The sequence below is a fragment of the Anopheles maculipalpis genome, chromosome 3RL, assembly GCF_943734695.1.
Source record: "Anopheles maculipalpis chromosome 3RL, idAnoMacuDA_375_x, whole genome shotgun sequence".
Lineage (NCBI taxonomy): Eukaryota > Metazoa > Arthropoda > Insecta > Diptera > Culicidae > Anopheles > Anopheles maculipalpis.
Window position 1 is genome coordinate 22,430,238 of NC_064872.1, and position 16,187 is coordinate 22,446,424.

Sequence of the window (16,187 nt, forward strand, 5' to 3'; positions counted from 1 at the left end):
TCGGCCTGATATGTAATAAAAGGTAAGCATAAAACACATCCTCAGGATTCTCACAATTGTACAAACGTATAACGAGGGTTCTATTTCACTACAGAGTCTCTGAAAATATGAGCTTCAACTTGCACATTCAAATTGTTCAATGATGTAAATAGCTATTCTGGAGCCCTCAATCTGCATGTTATCCTGCTTGAAATTGATCACATACCATTTATAGTGAACGAGAATTGCCCACAACCATCATCAGGTGCACCAATTACGTTGTCCCAATAACAAATAACAATCTCATTGTTGATTCGTTTGTTCCACATCGTTTAGAATTTGAAACCCAAATAAAAATCTTCGTCAATGTTCATTCACGTGAAGTACACTCGCTCCCGTCCAAACGATAGCGCACAGTATGAAGTTTCTTCGGCTGGACAACCCACGTGAAATTATTCCCATCGGATGTCGTTTGCTTCACCTGTTCGGGTTGGGAAACAACGATCGCTTCAAGCTCGTATACTGGTCGCAGATTGCAATCTATCTGGTGTTTAGTCTCATACCACGGATGCTACTTCAGATCGACGATATGGTTATGCTGCTTCGATTTTGCTCCGAGATAATGTTCATTTCATATCTGTGTTCCCAAATGGTGGCACTTTACTTTCGACGTGCTCACCTTTATCGACTGGTGGATATGCTAAAGGTGTGCGCCGAAAAACCGTCTTCCGAGGAAGTGCAAACATTTTTCATACGATCTAACATCAAAATTAACAAATCATCCATTAAGTATGTGAGATTTTTCATGATTCTCTACATCCTGTACTGTACGATGGCTCCGATAGCATCTATCGGGATATACATGCGCAATATGCGAAACGAGACGAGCGAGAAAGAAGAATTTATTATATCGTCAGAAATGAAGTTCGTGCTCAGAGATGACTTAAGAGTTGATAATGTGTCTAACAATGCTTATTTCTTTTATTCGTTGCCACAGCTTGTACTATTTGGACATTCGTTACAATCCACTGCACTACTCGATCTATGCTGCAAGCATGTTTGTGCTATCCGGAATATCATCTCTCTCCTTGTGTACCAAGGACGTAGTGGATATTGCTGCCATTAAGACAACCACACTCATATTCCAGCTGGCTGCCATGCAAATTCGAGAGCTCTATGATCAATGCACACAGGAGCAACTCAACAAAGTCATCAGAATGCATCAGGACACACTGCTGTGTATGAACAAATTGCAAGATGCTCTCAATCTTTCCTTACTATTTCAGCTTGCCTGTTGCAGCGGTATCTGGTGTCTCATGATGTTTTACATTCTGCTAATGGTTTGTCTCGCAAAATTCTTGCTCAAGTGTTACAAACTTATTGTTTAATTTCCGCTCCAGGGATTGGATTCAAGAATTCTAAGCCTGGTCATACTGTTGGTAATCGTGTCAATCGAAACCTACGCCTATTGTGCACTAGGAACTGAGCTTACAGAGAGCGTAATTCTACCTCAAAACCTTATGATACGCACAGAAATTAATTGCTTCCTCTTAACTCTTAACAGGCAGAGGATGTTTTGATGGCGCTGCAACAGCTATCTTGGTACGATCAATCAGTGACACTTCAGAGGCAAATAATCTTCATGATCCAACGCTCACAAGTACCCATCGTTATGACTGCTGCAAAGCTGTTCAAAGCAAACGTGCAACAATTTAGTGAAATTGTTCAAAAATCCTACTCGTTCTTTCTGGTATTGAAGAATGTATTTTAAACTAAATACCAACATGATATACATATATAAAATAAGTATTGCAAAAAAAAAACACATTTTCGTAAGCAAGTTTCTACAGCACAAACAAGGGTTATTGGTATTAACAAGGATTTATGGTGAGTTCGCAAGTAACGACCAGAAATTATATTAATATTCGATTATTTTTTTTTACTTTATTCAAATACAACGTTGATGAACAACCATAAAAACGATTTTCAACAATCAATCAAAGCTGATGTAATCGTTCTCCCACTGAAAAGAAACACATGGGACCTAGAATTTCCCATCAATTATGCCGCATTAGTATTATCATTTGTAAACCAGTTTCATCTAGACATCGTTATTGAGTGTTTCATTTACTAAACGATTTCTTGTTTGCATACACCATAAAAGGTCACACAATCGCCCATCATCTCAGTTATTATTTGCAAAAAAACGTATTGAAGGGACACTGAAGTTATAAAATATGCACATACACAGGTACAACACGTGCTGAAGTTATAGGCTATGCTTTTGAAGTCTCAACACCTTCTCAAGACTAATTGGCAAATTGATATTTGATGGTAGACAAACGTACGAAACACCTTCAATAAAATATTCACACAAGCACCTGTGTTTTACCTACAGGCATAACATTTCACTTTAGAATAGGATTAAAGAATCTTTTACGCTCTGTTTTACAATCACTTGAAAAGTGTATCCGTCAGCATGAAGTTTCTTACAATCGACGGTCCTCGTAGTGTGCTCCCGATCGGTTGCCGGTTGCTTAAACTGTTCGGTTTACCGCGCGACAACAACCTCAACTACTGGTTCTGGTTTCAGTTCGTATTTTTCTTCGTCTTTGGCATTATTACGCGCTTTCTGACGGACATCGACGACCCAATCGCGCTGGTGCGCGTTGGTTCAGAAATAGTCTACGCTGTGTATTTGCTCGTCCAGATGGCAGCAATGTACGGAAGGCGCAACGATCTCTATCAGCTGGTGGACATGCTGCGGGAATGTGTCAATAAACCTTACTCGGACAATATTTACACATTTCTCGTTCGTACGAACGCCAAAATCAACAGTTCAGCAGTCAAGTACTGCAAATACTTTATGGCGGTGTGCATCACGTACTTCGGGATGCCGTGCATTGCAACGTGTGTCGTTTGTGTGCGAAATCTAAGGAACCAGACAGGTGAACGGGAAGAATACGTCCTTCCAACTGAGTTGAAGTGAGGGTTGGGTTTTACAGATTGTAGAAATATTCACGACGCAGGTTGACTGTTCTTATTTTCTCCCATTTCAGCTTCTATTATCTGGACATTCGCAACAATCTTCTACATTATACAGTGTACATTGCGGCTGTTGGTGTGCTGGATGTAACAGGGTCGCTATTTCTATGCACTAAGGATGTGGTAGATTTTTCGCTCATTCGGACCACATCCATGATGTTCCAAATCACTGCCATGCAAATCCGAGAGTTGCCACCAGCGGCAACACAAGCCGACTTCAACATTGTCATTCAATCGCACCGCAATACACTTGAGTGTGCTACAAAGCTGCAGAAAGTGATGCATTTGGCGTTGATGATGCAGCTTACATTCTGTATTGCTATTTGGTGTTTAATGTTGTTCTACATACTGTTTATGGTACGTGCATTATGTAAAATAATGTAACAAACAACATATTTCCGACTCCTTTTCTTTTTTTTTCTTTGGTTAAATTTTGTAGGGCTTTTCATCAAAAATACTCAACGTTTCCCTGCTGCTTTTGATACTCACCTACGAGACATACTCGTACTGTCAACTCGGAACACATTTCACCGAAACCGTAAGTCTACCCAACTAACCATTCATACGCTTACAATCGCTCAAAACATATTCTCTCCATCGCCGCAGGCAGACGAAGTCCTCAGTGCTTTACAGCAACTCACCTGGTACGACCAGCCCGTATCGATTCAGAAACAAATTTACTTCATGATACAACACTCCCAACGATCGATCGTACTTAAAGCAGGCAAGCTTTTCCCAGTCAACATTGCACAGTTTAGTGAGCTTGTGAAGAAATCATACTCGCTCTATCTCGTTCTGAAGGATGTTTTCTAATGGACGCGTTTGCATTACATTGTCTGCGCTCATTGTGTCCTCAACTAAAATTATCCTTAAACGATGTTTTCTAATGAACGCGTTGGCATTACATTGGCAGCAGTCATTGTTTTCTCAACTAAAATTACGCACACACGATACTAATCGTCACTTGTCGAACGCTTATCACTCAAACCAGCAACTGCAACTGCATATTAGCTTGTCAAACTATTGCCCAATTACTTTAGCACATTTTCGTCTGTAGACACGAACTATAAGAAGTCTTAACAATGGTGACACAACAAACATTCTCGTCCGGTCCGGATTCTAAACGAAATCAAATCTACCTGACGCAAAATGGTTGTTTTTGAGCCTCTGGACGATCCTCTAAAGGTATTACCGCTCCCGTTAAAGATCTTTGAAAAGCTCGGCATCAGTCAGCATCCTACTAATCGTGTTCGACTAGTAGCTTACAACTTATACATACTGCTTATGTTCTTCATACCGAAACTTGTTCTCGGGTATGAAACCATCGCTCAGTGTTTACGAAGCATTGCCGAGTTTATGTGTGGAATAAACGTCTGTTTTTCGCTGTACTTTCTACCCTTCAAAATGGACCAGCTGAGGATGCTGATTCGCGACTTGGGACTGTTCACCGATATAGGTAAGATTGCGGAACTAGGGTTGCAGGAAGGTGCAGTGCTAGTTTTTTTCAGATCGGAGTTATGCTGATGTGACCTGGACCTTTCCGATTACTATTCACTAAACCAGCGAGATCTACTTGGCTGTTCAGCCGGTTCTCACTACGGGGGAACGGTCCGAATGGGATTTGCGGCTCCGAGAACACCAAAGAGTTATATTGATTCAATGAGTCCTTCAAGCTCTAAGTATATAAGTCAAAGATATATATGCTTTGGTGTACTTGATGAGCCTACTAATTTTGTTCCTTGCCATTTGCCATTTTCCCTCGAGCTCAGTGAATCCATATGAAGAAACAAAAGACATACAGATTGCGAGTAATAACCACCTGTCTTACGCCTATCACTCAAACCCAAATGCACAACCGCATATTAACTTGTCCTACTACTCATAACGTACCATCTTTGTTGGAGCTAAATAAGCACAAAACTATAAGTAGTGTTGCCCAACAAGATATAACAAACATTCGCACGGTGTCCAACATCCAGTGCACTCTTTACGATTCCCGAACGGTGGTAATTCTTTTACTGAGGTCACAGTATGTTTATTTTCGAGCCAATCACCGATGCTTCAAAATTATTTCCGCTTCCACTGAAGCTTTTTCAAATGCTCGGTGTAAGACAGCATCCTGCTAATCGTGTTCGGCTGTTTATCAACAACATGTACTTGCTGGCCGTTTTATTCATACCGAAGCTGTTTCTCGGGTACGACACCATACCCCAGTGTTTTCGAAGCATTGCCGAGGGTATGCTTATACTAAATACGAGCATAACACAGTTTTTGCTACCCTTCAAAATGGATCAACTAGAAGTGTTACTTGGTGAACTCAAACTTTTCTCCGACAAAGGTAAGACGACGGAAGTTTAAATGTGTCACATGGCATTATTGAAAATATGTTCGAATCATTCTTACCGGATCGGAAACACCGGAATTATTTCGAAATTCCTAATATAAATTCCCTAAGTTTTATAAACCTATAACATGTCTACGCTTAGTGTCTTCGCTAGTAAGCGATGTCAGTACAAGATGCACAAGGTATTCGATACAAGAAACATCTCACCACTTTGTGTCCCATTCCAGTGAGCGTTACGGAAGAGTATAAGCAGATCCTGATCAACCTCAACACCTCAATTCACAAATTCACGAAGCATTACTTTATTTTAACGATCCTGATAATCGTCGCGATGCTGGTCAGTACCTCAGTTGGCGCCCTCTACATGTACTTTTGGCAAACTCCGGAACAAACAGTTAACTTTCCGCTAATGATGGAAAATCGGCTGTACGCACTGGATGCGCACCACAACTTTCTACACTGGTTTTTGCACCAACTTTTCGTCCTGCCTGCAATCTGCATATTGCTCGTTATATACACCGGTAAGGCAGGCATTTTCTTCGGCTCAATTCGTTTCTGCTCGACGATCTTCAGCATCCTTGTGCTCAAAATCAATCGAATGCACGTGCACATCTCCAGAGAACAGTACACGGCGGAGCTAAAAGAAATCATCATGCTTCATCAGCTAGCTATCAGGTGTTCCAAGCTGTTGAAGAAAATACTTATGGACATTTTGCTGGCACAGTTTACCGGTTGCGTCTTGATTTGGTGCTTCTTTTTGTACTCCTTTATGATAAGTGTACGTATGCGCAATCAGCCATCAGACGCTCGAGCGTCACCTTTCAACTTTTCTCTTTACGTCTTTAAGGGAATCAACGCAGAAGGTATTACCGTGGCTGCCATGCTGTTTTCCTTTTCTACCGAAACCTTTATCTTCTGTCTGCTGGGAAATGAACTAACTAGACAGGTTGGTATCATCCTATCGGGTGTTGGTGGCATGTTGTTCTAACTAATGATTTTTATCTGCAAAATAGGCTGAACAAATCAGCATCGCTATATACGATACCGATTGGTACGAGCAGCCGGTTGAGGTACAGAAATTAATCATACCTATCATCCAGCAATCCCAGCAGCGGATCGGTATAACTGCGGCCAAATTTTACTATATCGACTTTAACAGATACGGAAAGGTTAGATAACCATTTTAACGCTATGTAATTCAAATAACAATGCACATCTACAATTAATTGTGCTATTATTTCACAGAGTATGAAAACTGCTTACTCATTCTATCTACTTCTTAAGGATATTTTCTAAAGCGGCCTCCACTGGTCAGGGCCCTATAATAAACAAGCGCTTTTTAATATGCAACTAGCAAACCACCATTGATTCACTCTGTTTAAATACATTAATAAGCATAAAAAATTGAATCGATACGCAGTAAATAACAATGCCAATGTCTCTCTCGTAACGCCCTCCACCATTCATACACAACGGTGAAGCAGCCAACCTGGACATTATTGTTTGTGTACCATTAAATAAGGTCTCAGTTGTAAGCCGATGTCCGACGCAACTAGGACGACTATCTGTAGGCGAACTAACATCGGCTGTCAACAAATGATGAGGTTCTTCTGCATCAATAAACCCCCCGGTGTGCCACACATTGCACTGAAGCTACTAAGACTAGTCGGCGTGTCTGAAGTGAAGACCGAAAGGTATCGATACATACCCATGTTTGTGATATTTTTAGCAGTCATAGCCGTGCCAAAGATAGTTCTCGGTTATCCCAACTTTGAAACGTCCATAATCGGGCTGGCAGAACTGTTCTTTCAAACGAATCGATTCGTTGGTGTGTTGCTGTTGGTGCTCTATAGTGATACACTTTTCGAACTCGTTCGACAATCGGAGGCCTATACAGCGAATGGTAATTTTATATTCATGTGTACTAATATTCCATGCCATTCCCTATATCCACAACCTATCCTCTTTGCAGTTCTGACAGAACCGTCTAAAGCTGCACAATATCTTAAATCTACGGATGCTCAAATCACCAAAATCACAAGGTTCTATCTCACCGCTCTACTAGTGCCAGCAAACTTCTACAGCTATTCACCAATTCTATCCACCCTCTGGAAGTATTACCATGCGCACGATAACGACACCACTGCGGTGGAATTTGTACTACACATGGAAGAAAACTTCTACGGACTAAACATTCGGGAAACGTTCGGGCATTACCTCATTTTTGGAGCGATCATGATTCCGACTTCGTTTCTGTGTGCTCTCATCGGAACGGCAAAGCTCGTGTCTTTACTAAGCCTCGTCAAGTACTGTACCACCTACTTTCAGCTTGTTACGTTGAAGTTGCAGGAAATGGTTGAGAGGCAAAGGTTAGCCAATGAGATGAAAACCATCTTCCAAATGCATCAGCATGCAATCAGCTGTGCTGATTTGCTAACAACTCTCACTGCTCCCATTATGCTACTGCAGCTTCTGTTGTGCATACTGGTGTGGAGCTGTCTACTGTTGTACTTCACCGTATCGGTAAGTGACCGATAATATTCTCAAATAACCAAATTTTACTTTTGAAATTGATCTCTTACAGGGATTTAATACACAATTCATCAATCTTTTCGTGTTGTTCCTGTTTGATACGACCGAAACCTTAGGATATTGCTTTCTTGGTAATCAACTCTCGGACGAGGTAATGCATGAATACTGAGAATTTTCCTGTTTCTGGAATTCCCACAAATTCTATTCACTTCTCAGAGTGCTCGTATCGCTCGTACCGTGTATGAATGCAACTGGGAAACATTATCTTCAAACAGTCAAAAAGATCTTCAGCTTACGCTTGTTCGTGCCCAACGTCCTGCTGGAATTACTGCCGGGAAGTTTTGTTCTATGAATATGGAACAGTTTGCCGAAGTAAGCATTCAATCCGGACTACTTTTACGACGTCCGTTATTCTAACCAAAAACTCTTTTTTTTCTTTTCCTCAAGGCTGTCAAAACGACGTATTCATTTTTTATTGTCCTTCGGGAACAATTTTAATTGCCCTTTCTAAAGCAAATGATAGGCTTCCCGCGAGCTATTGATTTCTGACAATCGTATTAACCAATCAAAGAATAGATCTAAGAAGTGGTTATTCTTAAATGGAATCGTCACACGCTTTGCATTATAGAGAAAGCTTCAATTACAGCTTGTAGCACAATCGGTTTGTCCTGCAAAATAAATGGAATAAAACTCGTTTTGCACTTCGAAAGCAACTGATACTAACGCATAATTAAAAGCTAAAGCTAAATTATAGAACACTGTTAGAGTTGTAACAAATTTTTAGCTGGGTAACAAATCGGTGAGCGGTTTGGCATTAGTCCTTCATAGGCATTACGTCCACCAACTTCGCGAAACGCAATGGAATATTTTTTCACCATCAACAAACGGCCAGGATTGCCTCATCTCGTGCTGAAGCTACTCAGTGCAGTGGGGATTGCAGACGAAAAGAAAAGTCGCCATCGCTTAACGCTAGTGCTGCTGATATTTGTTCTGATGATTGCAATTCCCAAGATTTGCTTTGGTTACTCTAGCTTCGAAGCATCCATTGTTGGTATCGCAGAGCTATTGTTTCAGATCAACAACTTCCTAGGATTGTTCATAATTTCGGCGCGCAACGAGGATCTTAAGCGTTTAATAGCGTGTGCCGGCAAATTAGCCGACGAAGGTAGGACACTCGTCTGGAACCAATGTCCAAAGTAACTTAGTTTTATAATTTCAGTTTTTCAATCTGGTCACAACGACATGGTGCAACTGTTAACATCTCAGCACAAGCAAATGCATACGATAACGAGGTGTTACTGTCTGCTCATCTTCTATACTGCGTGCATTTACGCATTTGTTCCAATTGGCGCCTCGTGCTGGTCTTACTATCAGTCCGTGCACCAAAACTCTTCCGTACATTACGTTCTACACATGGAAGAAAACTTCTACGGGCTTTCGATTCGGACCTCGCTGGGACACTACCTCATCTTCGCCATCCCGATGACGCTGACATCCTTTGTTTGCGCATACGTTGGCAACGCGAAGATTATGACCATTTTCAACTTGACCAACTATTGCACTGCTTATTTTCAGCTGGTAGCCTTGAAGCTACAACATGAGTCCGAATCTAAAATTGACCATCGGGGCGTTAGAGCGATTGTTACGATGCACCAGCAAGCTCTACTATATGCCAACTTGCTGGAAAGAATTATGTCTCCGATCATGCTGATGCAGATCATTTTGTGCGTTCTTATGTCGAGTTCTATGATGCTCTACTTCACCTTTACTGTAAGTCGAACGACGTAAATTCGTCCCGGAATCAAATGCTACAAATAATTGTTTGTATTTCAGGACATCAGTGGACATTTAATAAACGTATTTATGATCTTTCTAGTCGTTACTACAGAAACCCTCGGCTATTGCTATCTAGGAACTAATTTGTCAATGAAGGTACATTAAAATATCTTTACGAATTTACACTGATCTGAACTGCAATATCCACACGTCCAGAGTACACACATCGCTTATATCGCATATAGTGCGAACTGGGAACAACAGTTTATGGAAATGGCAAAAAATCTTCAGCTGATTTTGCTACATGCACAGAAACCTATTGGCATAACGGCAGGAAAGTTTTGCTGCATTGATATGGAAATATTTACTAAAGTAAGTGAAGCGTATAGCGTTTTTCTTGTATAGTATAACAATGGACTTTTCCTCTTCTAGATTGTTAAAACTACCTATTCAGTCTTTATTGTTCTAAAGGATTTACTATAAATCAATCTAAAATAGACCCAGTCGTTGGAGCACTTAGCCTTTCTAGTTTGTTTATGCTCTTTCAAATATTAAGAAGCTAATTCAATTTACACACCTTGAGAATCGCTTGCACATGGTTAGCAACAAAGTGAAGCTCGTCGAAATCGATTATTTTGCTAGAGACAGTAGGAATTATAAATTATTACCTCTATTACACTGCTACAGAAAGGTGTGATAGCGCCATGACTGAACATTATGGCACGCGTCAAATTAGTTTCCAATTTCCTGCAACCTATAATAAGACGAGCGTTCCTGTTGGCAACACACTGTCATAACGGTTGCAGATCTATCAACACCTACACACCACGAAGCGGCAGCAACTTTATCGGCTTTCCAAGATGAACTTCCTGCAGTTAGAAACACCCCCTGGAGTGCCACACATTCCTATCAAGCTGCTCAAAATGATTGGCATAATCGGGCGGCAAATGGACCGCTTTCGCATTGTGCCACTCTTTCTTGTCTACATTTTCATTATAGCCATACCGAAAAGTTTCTACGGATATCCTAACTTCGAGGTGACTATCATCGGGATTGCGGAGCTGTTTTTCCAAACCAACACCTTCTGTGGCATATTTCTGCTCTTTATCAACGGGTACAAGCTGGAACAGCTGATTGCGAGAGCGAAAGCTTTCTCCCAGACGGGTAAGTTTGTACACGCAAATAATCTGGAAAGTATTTCTTGTACACTAAACATTGCTTCTGTATGTTGTTTAGTACTCCGAGAAACATCCCCCGCTATCGTGCAACATTTAAACACGCAGCACAAGCTCATCCACAAAGTAACGAGAATATTCTTCATCGTGGTAACGTATGCAGCACACTTTTACGTGTTTGCACCGATTCTGTCAACACTCTTCACACTCTACGGTACGAACAGAGACGTCAACGAAACCATGCACTACACGCTACATATGGAGGAAAATTTCTACGGTCTACCGACGCGCACCTCGGGACCACATTATCTACTCTTCAGCGCTATTATGACTCCGACATCTTATCTGTGTGCTTTCGCTGGGACGGTAAAAATCATAGCCATCTGTAACTTCATCATCTACTGTACCCTTTACTTTCAACTGGTACAAATCAAGCTGCAGACTGTAGCGCAAGAAAATGCATTCCACCAGCAGCTAAAAGCTATCGTTAAAATGCACCAGGATGCACTCCATTGTGCAAAGATGCTAGAATCCATCACATCTTTGGTGCTTTTGCAACAGCTTCTGTTGTGCGTCTTGATCTGGTGCTCTATGCTCCTGTACTTCACCGTGTCAGTAAGTAAGAAATCATCCCTTTTTTAAAGAAATCTGCAAATCTTATCGAGAGCATTCTGTTGCAGGGATTCAATGTGAATTTTATGAGCCTGGTCGTCCTGTTCGTGTTTGACACAACGGAAACCTTTGCGTACTGTTACCTAGGAGAGCGCCTTTCCAACGAAGTACATCTATCGGGAAAACGTTAGCAGCAAAAGTCTTATACTTTACAAACTCATTTTCAGAGTGCTCAAGTTGCGCATGTGGCGTATGAATGTTTTCGGGAAACGCAAACCACCGCTATACAAAAGGATCTTATGCTAGTTCTTGTGCGTGCCCAAACTCCAGTCGGAATCACAGCCGGAAAGTTTTGTTACATGAATATGGAGCAGTTTGGTATTGTGAGTCTATTTGTAGAGGGTTTGCTTTCGAAGTTGATTAACATAATAACGTTCTCTCCAATATTTTAGATTCTGAAAACGACATACTCATTCTTTGTGGTATTGAGAGAACAATTTTAATGAATGATGGTTGTTATTCGCGCTTTAGCAGCATCAAAAACTCACCATCAGTTTTACAACTTTAATAGTTCACCAAAATGTATTACAAAGTATTTTCTCAAGCATAGAAACCTCTCACAAGTACGTTATCCAAAGATTGTAGTCGTAAACAATGCTTACCTAAAATGAGAGAAAAAAAAAACAAACGAAAAACCTTATTAGTCATATTGTTGCTGTGCGACCTATAAATAAAATAAAAACACGAAAGCTTTCAAACAATTTACATCACCAGCCCAAAAGCAATGCAATTATTGCCGTTGGTTTTCTACATTTTTTCAACAAACTTACATAAAGTTATTTTCTAAAAATAAAGCGCCATACACGCAACGCCCACCACGTTGCAGATTGCATATTGATTGAATTTTCTTCAGTTTTCGCACACAACCACTCATAAAATTAGCAAACAGCCGCGGTTGCTTTGAAGCTCTCAAAAGCGTACGTGGAATTGATTATTGAACTGAACGCCGAATCGATAGGTGGCCCTTTAAATTTCACCATCGCCATCCTACGCGTGCAGAAGAGCACTAATATTAATCATGGTGGAGTATGCGCTACTGAAACTTAATCTTTCTGTAAGCCGTCGAACGGGCAGCGCACCAAAGCAATCGTAAGCTCTAAGAAAATTACCCATTTGTAGACAAAACCGTAGCTCACAGTGTGGACAATATCAGCTTACACGCTTCATTGGGATGTGTTTACACTAACTGACGTTTCCCGGAGGTCTGTAAAACAGCCTTGCAACGTACCATCATCAACGGGTGATGTCAGCCAAACCCGACCGCAAGCCCAACTATCAAAACTAGCATCATCATCGCCATCATCCTGCTTTCCGTCGATCGTCTGCTTTGCCCAAAAATGGCAACCTGGCTCTCAGTAGGTCGTCCTCGGTGCGCTACGCAAAAGCCTTTCCCTCTCGAGAGCCGTTCCCACACGAAAAAGCCTCCACATGCACCCGAGGACAGGACGGGTTGACAGTTTCAATTTTCCCTGCTTTGCATAATACCGAGGAAGCATCGAACAGAAGAGAGAGAATAGCATCATATTACCGGCCTACCATCCTATTAAAATAAGATGCATTTTCTGACGGTGGCACAGCAGCTATTTATTATTCATACGCTTTCTTTTCGTGCCATCAATCACATTTCAGTACACTTTTTGTGCGTTAAAATGTGTGCTCCACAATGATAAAACTAACAAATTTTCTGATAGCAACGAAAAGAGGATGTTTTTCTTCATATAACGAAAAAACTGCGCCCTATTACACCACATTTCCGTTACGAAGAGACTCGTCCAAAGCTCGATGACTTCACTTTTGGACGTCAACTGAAAAACGCGAACGTAACTCGTCATCGGTGCCTTGCTTTTGAGACACCTTTTTTCAGCCATCACGCGGTAAGATCACCTTGAAAAGCCCCAAGTAGGTTTTTTTTTATTGGTCTACTATACCTTTCAAACCTATAAAATGACGTTAGAAACACGTCTTCAAAGTTACGATCGTGTTGTGTCTGCTTCCCCAAGCAACCAGTTACTACTCGAAACAAATTGAATAAGGCTCATAACAGCCACCATACGGTAGAGGACCCTTTTTTGTGGGAAAATCTTTTCCTTCGGCTTCGCAACAAAATCACGTTCCATCAAACTGCTTTTCCACTTTTTCCCTGCTATTTTCCAGGCATTAAGACTTGAAGTTCAAACACACACACAGACACTCTTATACATTATGGCTTTCATGGCGCCACACACGCGACTACGCGAAGAAGCCCCACACGAGCGAAACGGTGAAAACGGTTACTGCCACACATTCCGTACATATGCGCATACATACAAACAGTACAAAGGGTATGGTAGCAAACCGAAGGGCCTCGATATATTTTTCCTTCGATCAAGCAGCGTGGCCATAACTACACACGCAAAGCCAATCTTTACGTTCCTATTTTTCTTTATCTTTTTTTTTTTTCGCTCCAATGTTTGCTCCACAAAATGCGTCAGAGAGGAGTAAATGAGTAAGATAACGTGTACGAGAATCCGTGTTGGTGGAATGGAATCAACACGAGAGGTGGCGATCGCTACCATTACACTTCAGAATGGATCTCTGCTTTATCTACTGGCGAGTGAAGTTCTGTACACCTTTTTTATCGTTCACTGGCACGTGTGGAAATGGCTTTTCCTTCCCATTACTTTCCAGTGATCTTCGTTATGTTCCACCGAACGGGAAGAGAGCACTGCTACCCTACGTCCGAGCAAAACTTCATTCCGATGCGTTTTCGATTAATCGAGGTCCAGTCCATCTCTCTACTTCTTCAATCCATTCCCATCACGCCAGCGAACAACACTGATCGAGAATTCCAACGTCCACAACTTGACAGTGTCAAACGACAGCTCCTGTCAGTCGCAGTTCTCGTTGATTCCAACAACGGAATAAAAAATAGCACACATGCACATCAGGGCCACTTTTCTGCTCAATTCGTCGTACAGCTTGTGCCGCATCTCGCTTATCAAGGAGAGAAAACCATCCACCATGTTGTGTGGTACGGTAGAGCGCCCTCATTATTCACATTTCGACAAAATGGTGACATGCGGAAACCGTTTTTGGGATGTTAGTGTTCTACCGGCTTTACTCAACTCTTTCTCGTTGTCTCTCATTGAATTGAATAAAGGCCTTCACCTTGTACTCGATGTTGCGGGACACCGTTACCAGCCACGGAACCCTTGGCCACAAACTACAATCTCACCCCGATTAATGCCACCCGATTGTGCGCAGTGGGTAAGGTCACGAAGGGGCAATTAGCTCCAGTTATTGTCGGGGCTCAAGACATCGATTACAGCAATGCAACGGCTTAAGAGAATCGGATACGTCAGTGAAGTACAAGGAGTAGGAACTCTGGAATTCTGGACAAACATGTTTTGGAACCACTGAGAGCTCAGAGTTCTTGTCGAAAAAGAATTTTGCATTTGTCAATCATTTACGAATGCTTTCTCCTGAAGAACTTGACCTGGAATTGGAGTCCACAGCTCAGCTACATCGATATCCACTAAAAGTTCATACCAAAAACAAAACAAAAAAAGCACCTCCGAAACATTATTCAATACAGCTGGATGTAAGATACTCGATTTCCGGCAGCCTTCGCATATAGCCTCACACATCTGGTGGAATGTAATTATTCACGGCATGCGGTAGTAATAATCCTCCAAGCGTCATCCCACCTTCATCATTCTCTTGTCTTACTCATCCCTCAAAAAACCCTCTCATCCTCAAAGTTGATGAAGAATCGCACACATCGACGCCCAAAACCCAACAACAAAACACCACTACTTCCCCGATGGGATAATCGCCTTCGATTCACTACAGATAATGCTTCTCCACTGCCTCGCGTACTGCTAATCTGCAACTTGTGCGCTGTTAAGTGAAGAAGAGAAATAAAAACGATGCCGCCAGTACCATGTACGAAACTCGCCTTGAATTGGACGATCTCTTCCACTGGCTTTTTTTTTGCCACTTATTTCTGCCCATCCTTCCCATCCAATTCCACCTTCTTGGGTCGCGAATTCTTCAACACATACTTTTAATGCTATTTCTTTTGCACCATAGCATCCGTTTCGGTTAAAAGCATATCTATTACCCACGAAGAAGGCTTCTTCTTCAGGTTCATTTCGCCGTTCACCGGGAGCCTTCGACTTGAAAGCATTCTTCCCAGGAGAAATTGGTTGTTCATATCCCATGACATCCCAAGGTATCGGAATAAACTTCCAACTTTAACCGTTTTCATTCGTTTGCACTCTGCTCACTCTGCCGTCCTTAAAAGCTCATTAAACTCGGTGCCCTCCATTGAAAGCCCACCAGGGCACCCTTGAAACGGTTTTGGAAAGAAAAAAAAAAGATTCTGAGCGCAAAAACAACCCTTACATTTCATAGAAAGATCCAATATCTTCCCCAACAGTAAGGGTTTACGCAGAAAAAAAGCAAACCAAGAGGAGGTTCGAATGATTGGAATTTCTTGCAAAACTTGCAGATCTCACTACGGGGGCCCCTCTATTCTTCAGCTGAGTCATTAACCATCCGCCAACGGAACGTCTTTTTTCCACCTTATTTAGACGAAACGTACAGAGTCAATTTTTGCTGTAGAATTGCTCAAAATACGGCTGTAAATCTTCCAACATCCGGAGTACGTTTCAGAAGATGGT

The 16,187-nt window shown here is 41.6% G+C and overlaps 7 protein-coding genes across 7 annotated transcripts in view; 6 read left to right on the plus strand and 1 right to left on the minus strand.

Annotated features, from left to right (window-relative positions):
• The window catches only part of LOC126563751 (klarsicht protein), a 129,702-nt gene that overhangs the window by 88,645 nt on the left and 24,870 nt on the right, over positions 1 to 16,187 (minus strand). The window lies entirely within an intron of this gene.
• LOC126564906 (uncharacterized) lies at positions 398 to 1,750 on the plus strand. Its single transcript, XM_050222031.1, has 4 exons — positions 398 to 903; positions 977 to 1,319; positions 1,380 to 1,478; positions 1,544 to 1,750. Exons 1-4 carry the CDS (start codon positions 398 to 400, stop codon positions 1,748 to 1,750), a joined length of 1,155 nt encoding a protein of 384 aa, XP_050077988.1.
• LOC126565551 (putative odorant receptor 83c) lies at positions 3,178 to 3,837 on the plus strand. The gene is made up of 3 exons (XM_050222740.1): positions 3,178 to 3,381; positions 3,464 to 3,562; positions 3,631 to 3,837. Exons 1-3 carry the CDS (start codon positions 3,178 to 3,180, stop codon positions 3,835 to 3,837), a joined length of 510 nt encoding a protein of 169 aa, XP_050078697.1.
• Positions 4,174 to 6,664, plus strand: LOC126564933 (odorant receptor 94a-like). Its single transcript, XM_050222060.1, has 6 exons — positions 4,174 to 4,299; positions 5,176 to 5,362; positions 5,596 to 6,146; positions 6,216 to 6,314; positions 6,382 to 6,537; positions 6,614 to 6,664. The coding sequence occupies exons 1-6, from the start codon at positions 4,174 to 4,176 to the stop codon at positions 6,662 to 6,664; spliced, it is 1,170 nt and encodes a 389-aa protein (XP_050078017.1).
• LOC126564919 (odorant receptor 2a-like) lies at positions 6,968 to 8,398 on the plus strand. The gene is made up of 5 exons (XM_050222044.1): positions 6,968 to 7,271; positions 7,341 to 7,891; positions 7,953 to 8,051; positions 8,117 to 8,272; positions 8,348 to 8,398. Exons 1-5 carry the CDS (start codon positions 6,968 to 6,970, stop codon positions 8,396 to 8,398), a joined length of 1,161 nt encoding a protein of 386 aa, XP_050078001.1.
• Positions 8,759 to 9,688, plus strand: LOC126565177 (uncharacterized). Its single transcript, XM_050222325.1, has 2 exons — positions 8,759 to 9,065; positions 9,120 to 9,688. Exons 1-2 carry the CDS (start codon positions 8,759 to 8,761, stop codon positions 9,686 to 9,688), a joined length of 876 nt encoding a protein of 291 aa, XP_050078282.1.
• Positions 10,537 to 11,966, plus strand: LOC126564915 (odorant receptor 49b-like). Its single transcript, XM_050222041.1, has 5 exons — positions 10,537 to 10,840; positions 10,913 to 11,466; positions 11,532 to 11,630; positions 11,691 to 11,846; positions 11,916 to 11,966. The coding sequence occupies exons 1-5, from the start codon at positions 10,537 to 10,539 to the stop codon at positions 11,964 to 11,966; spliced, it is 1,164 nt and encodes a 387-aa protein (XP_050077998.1).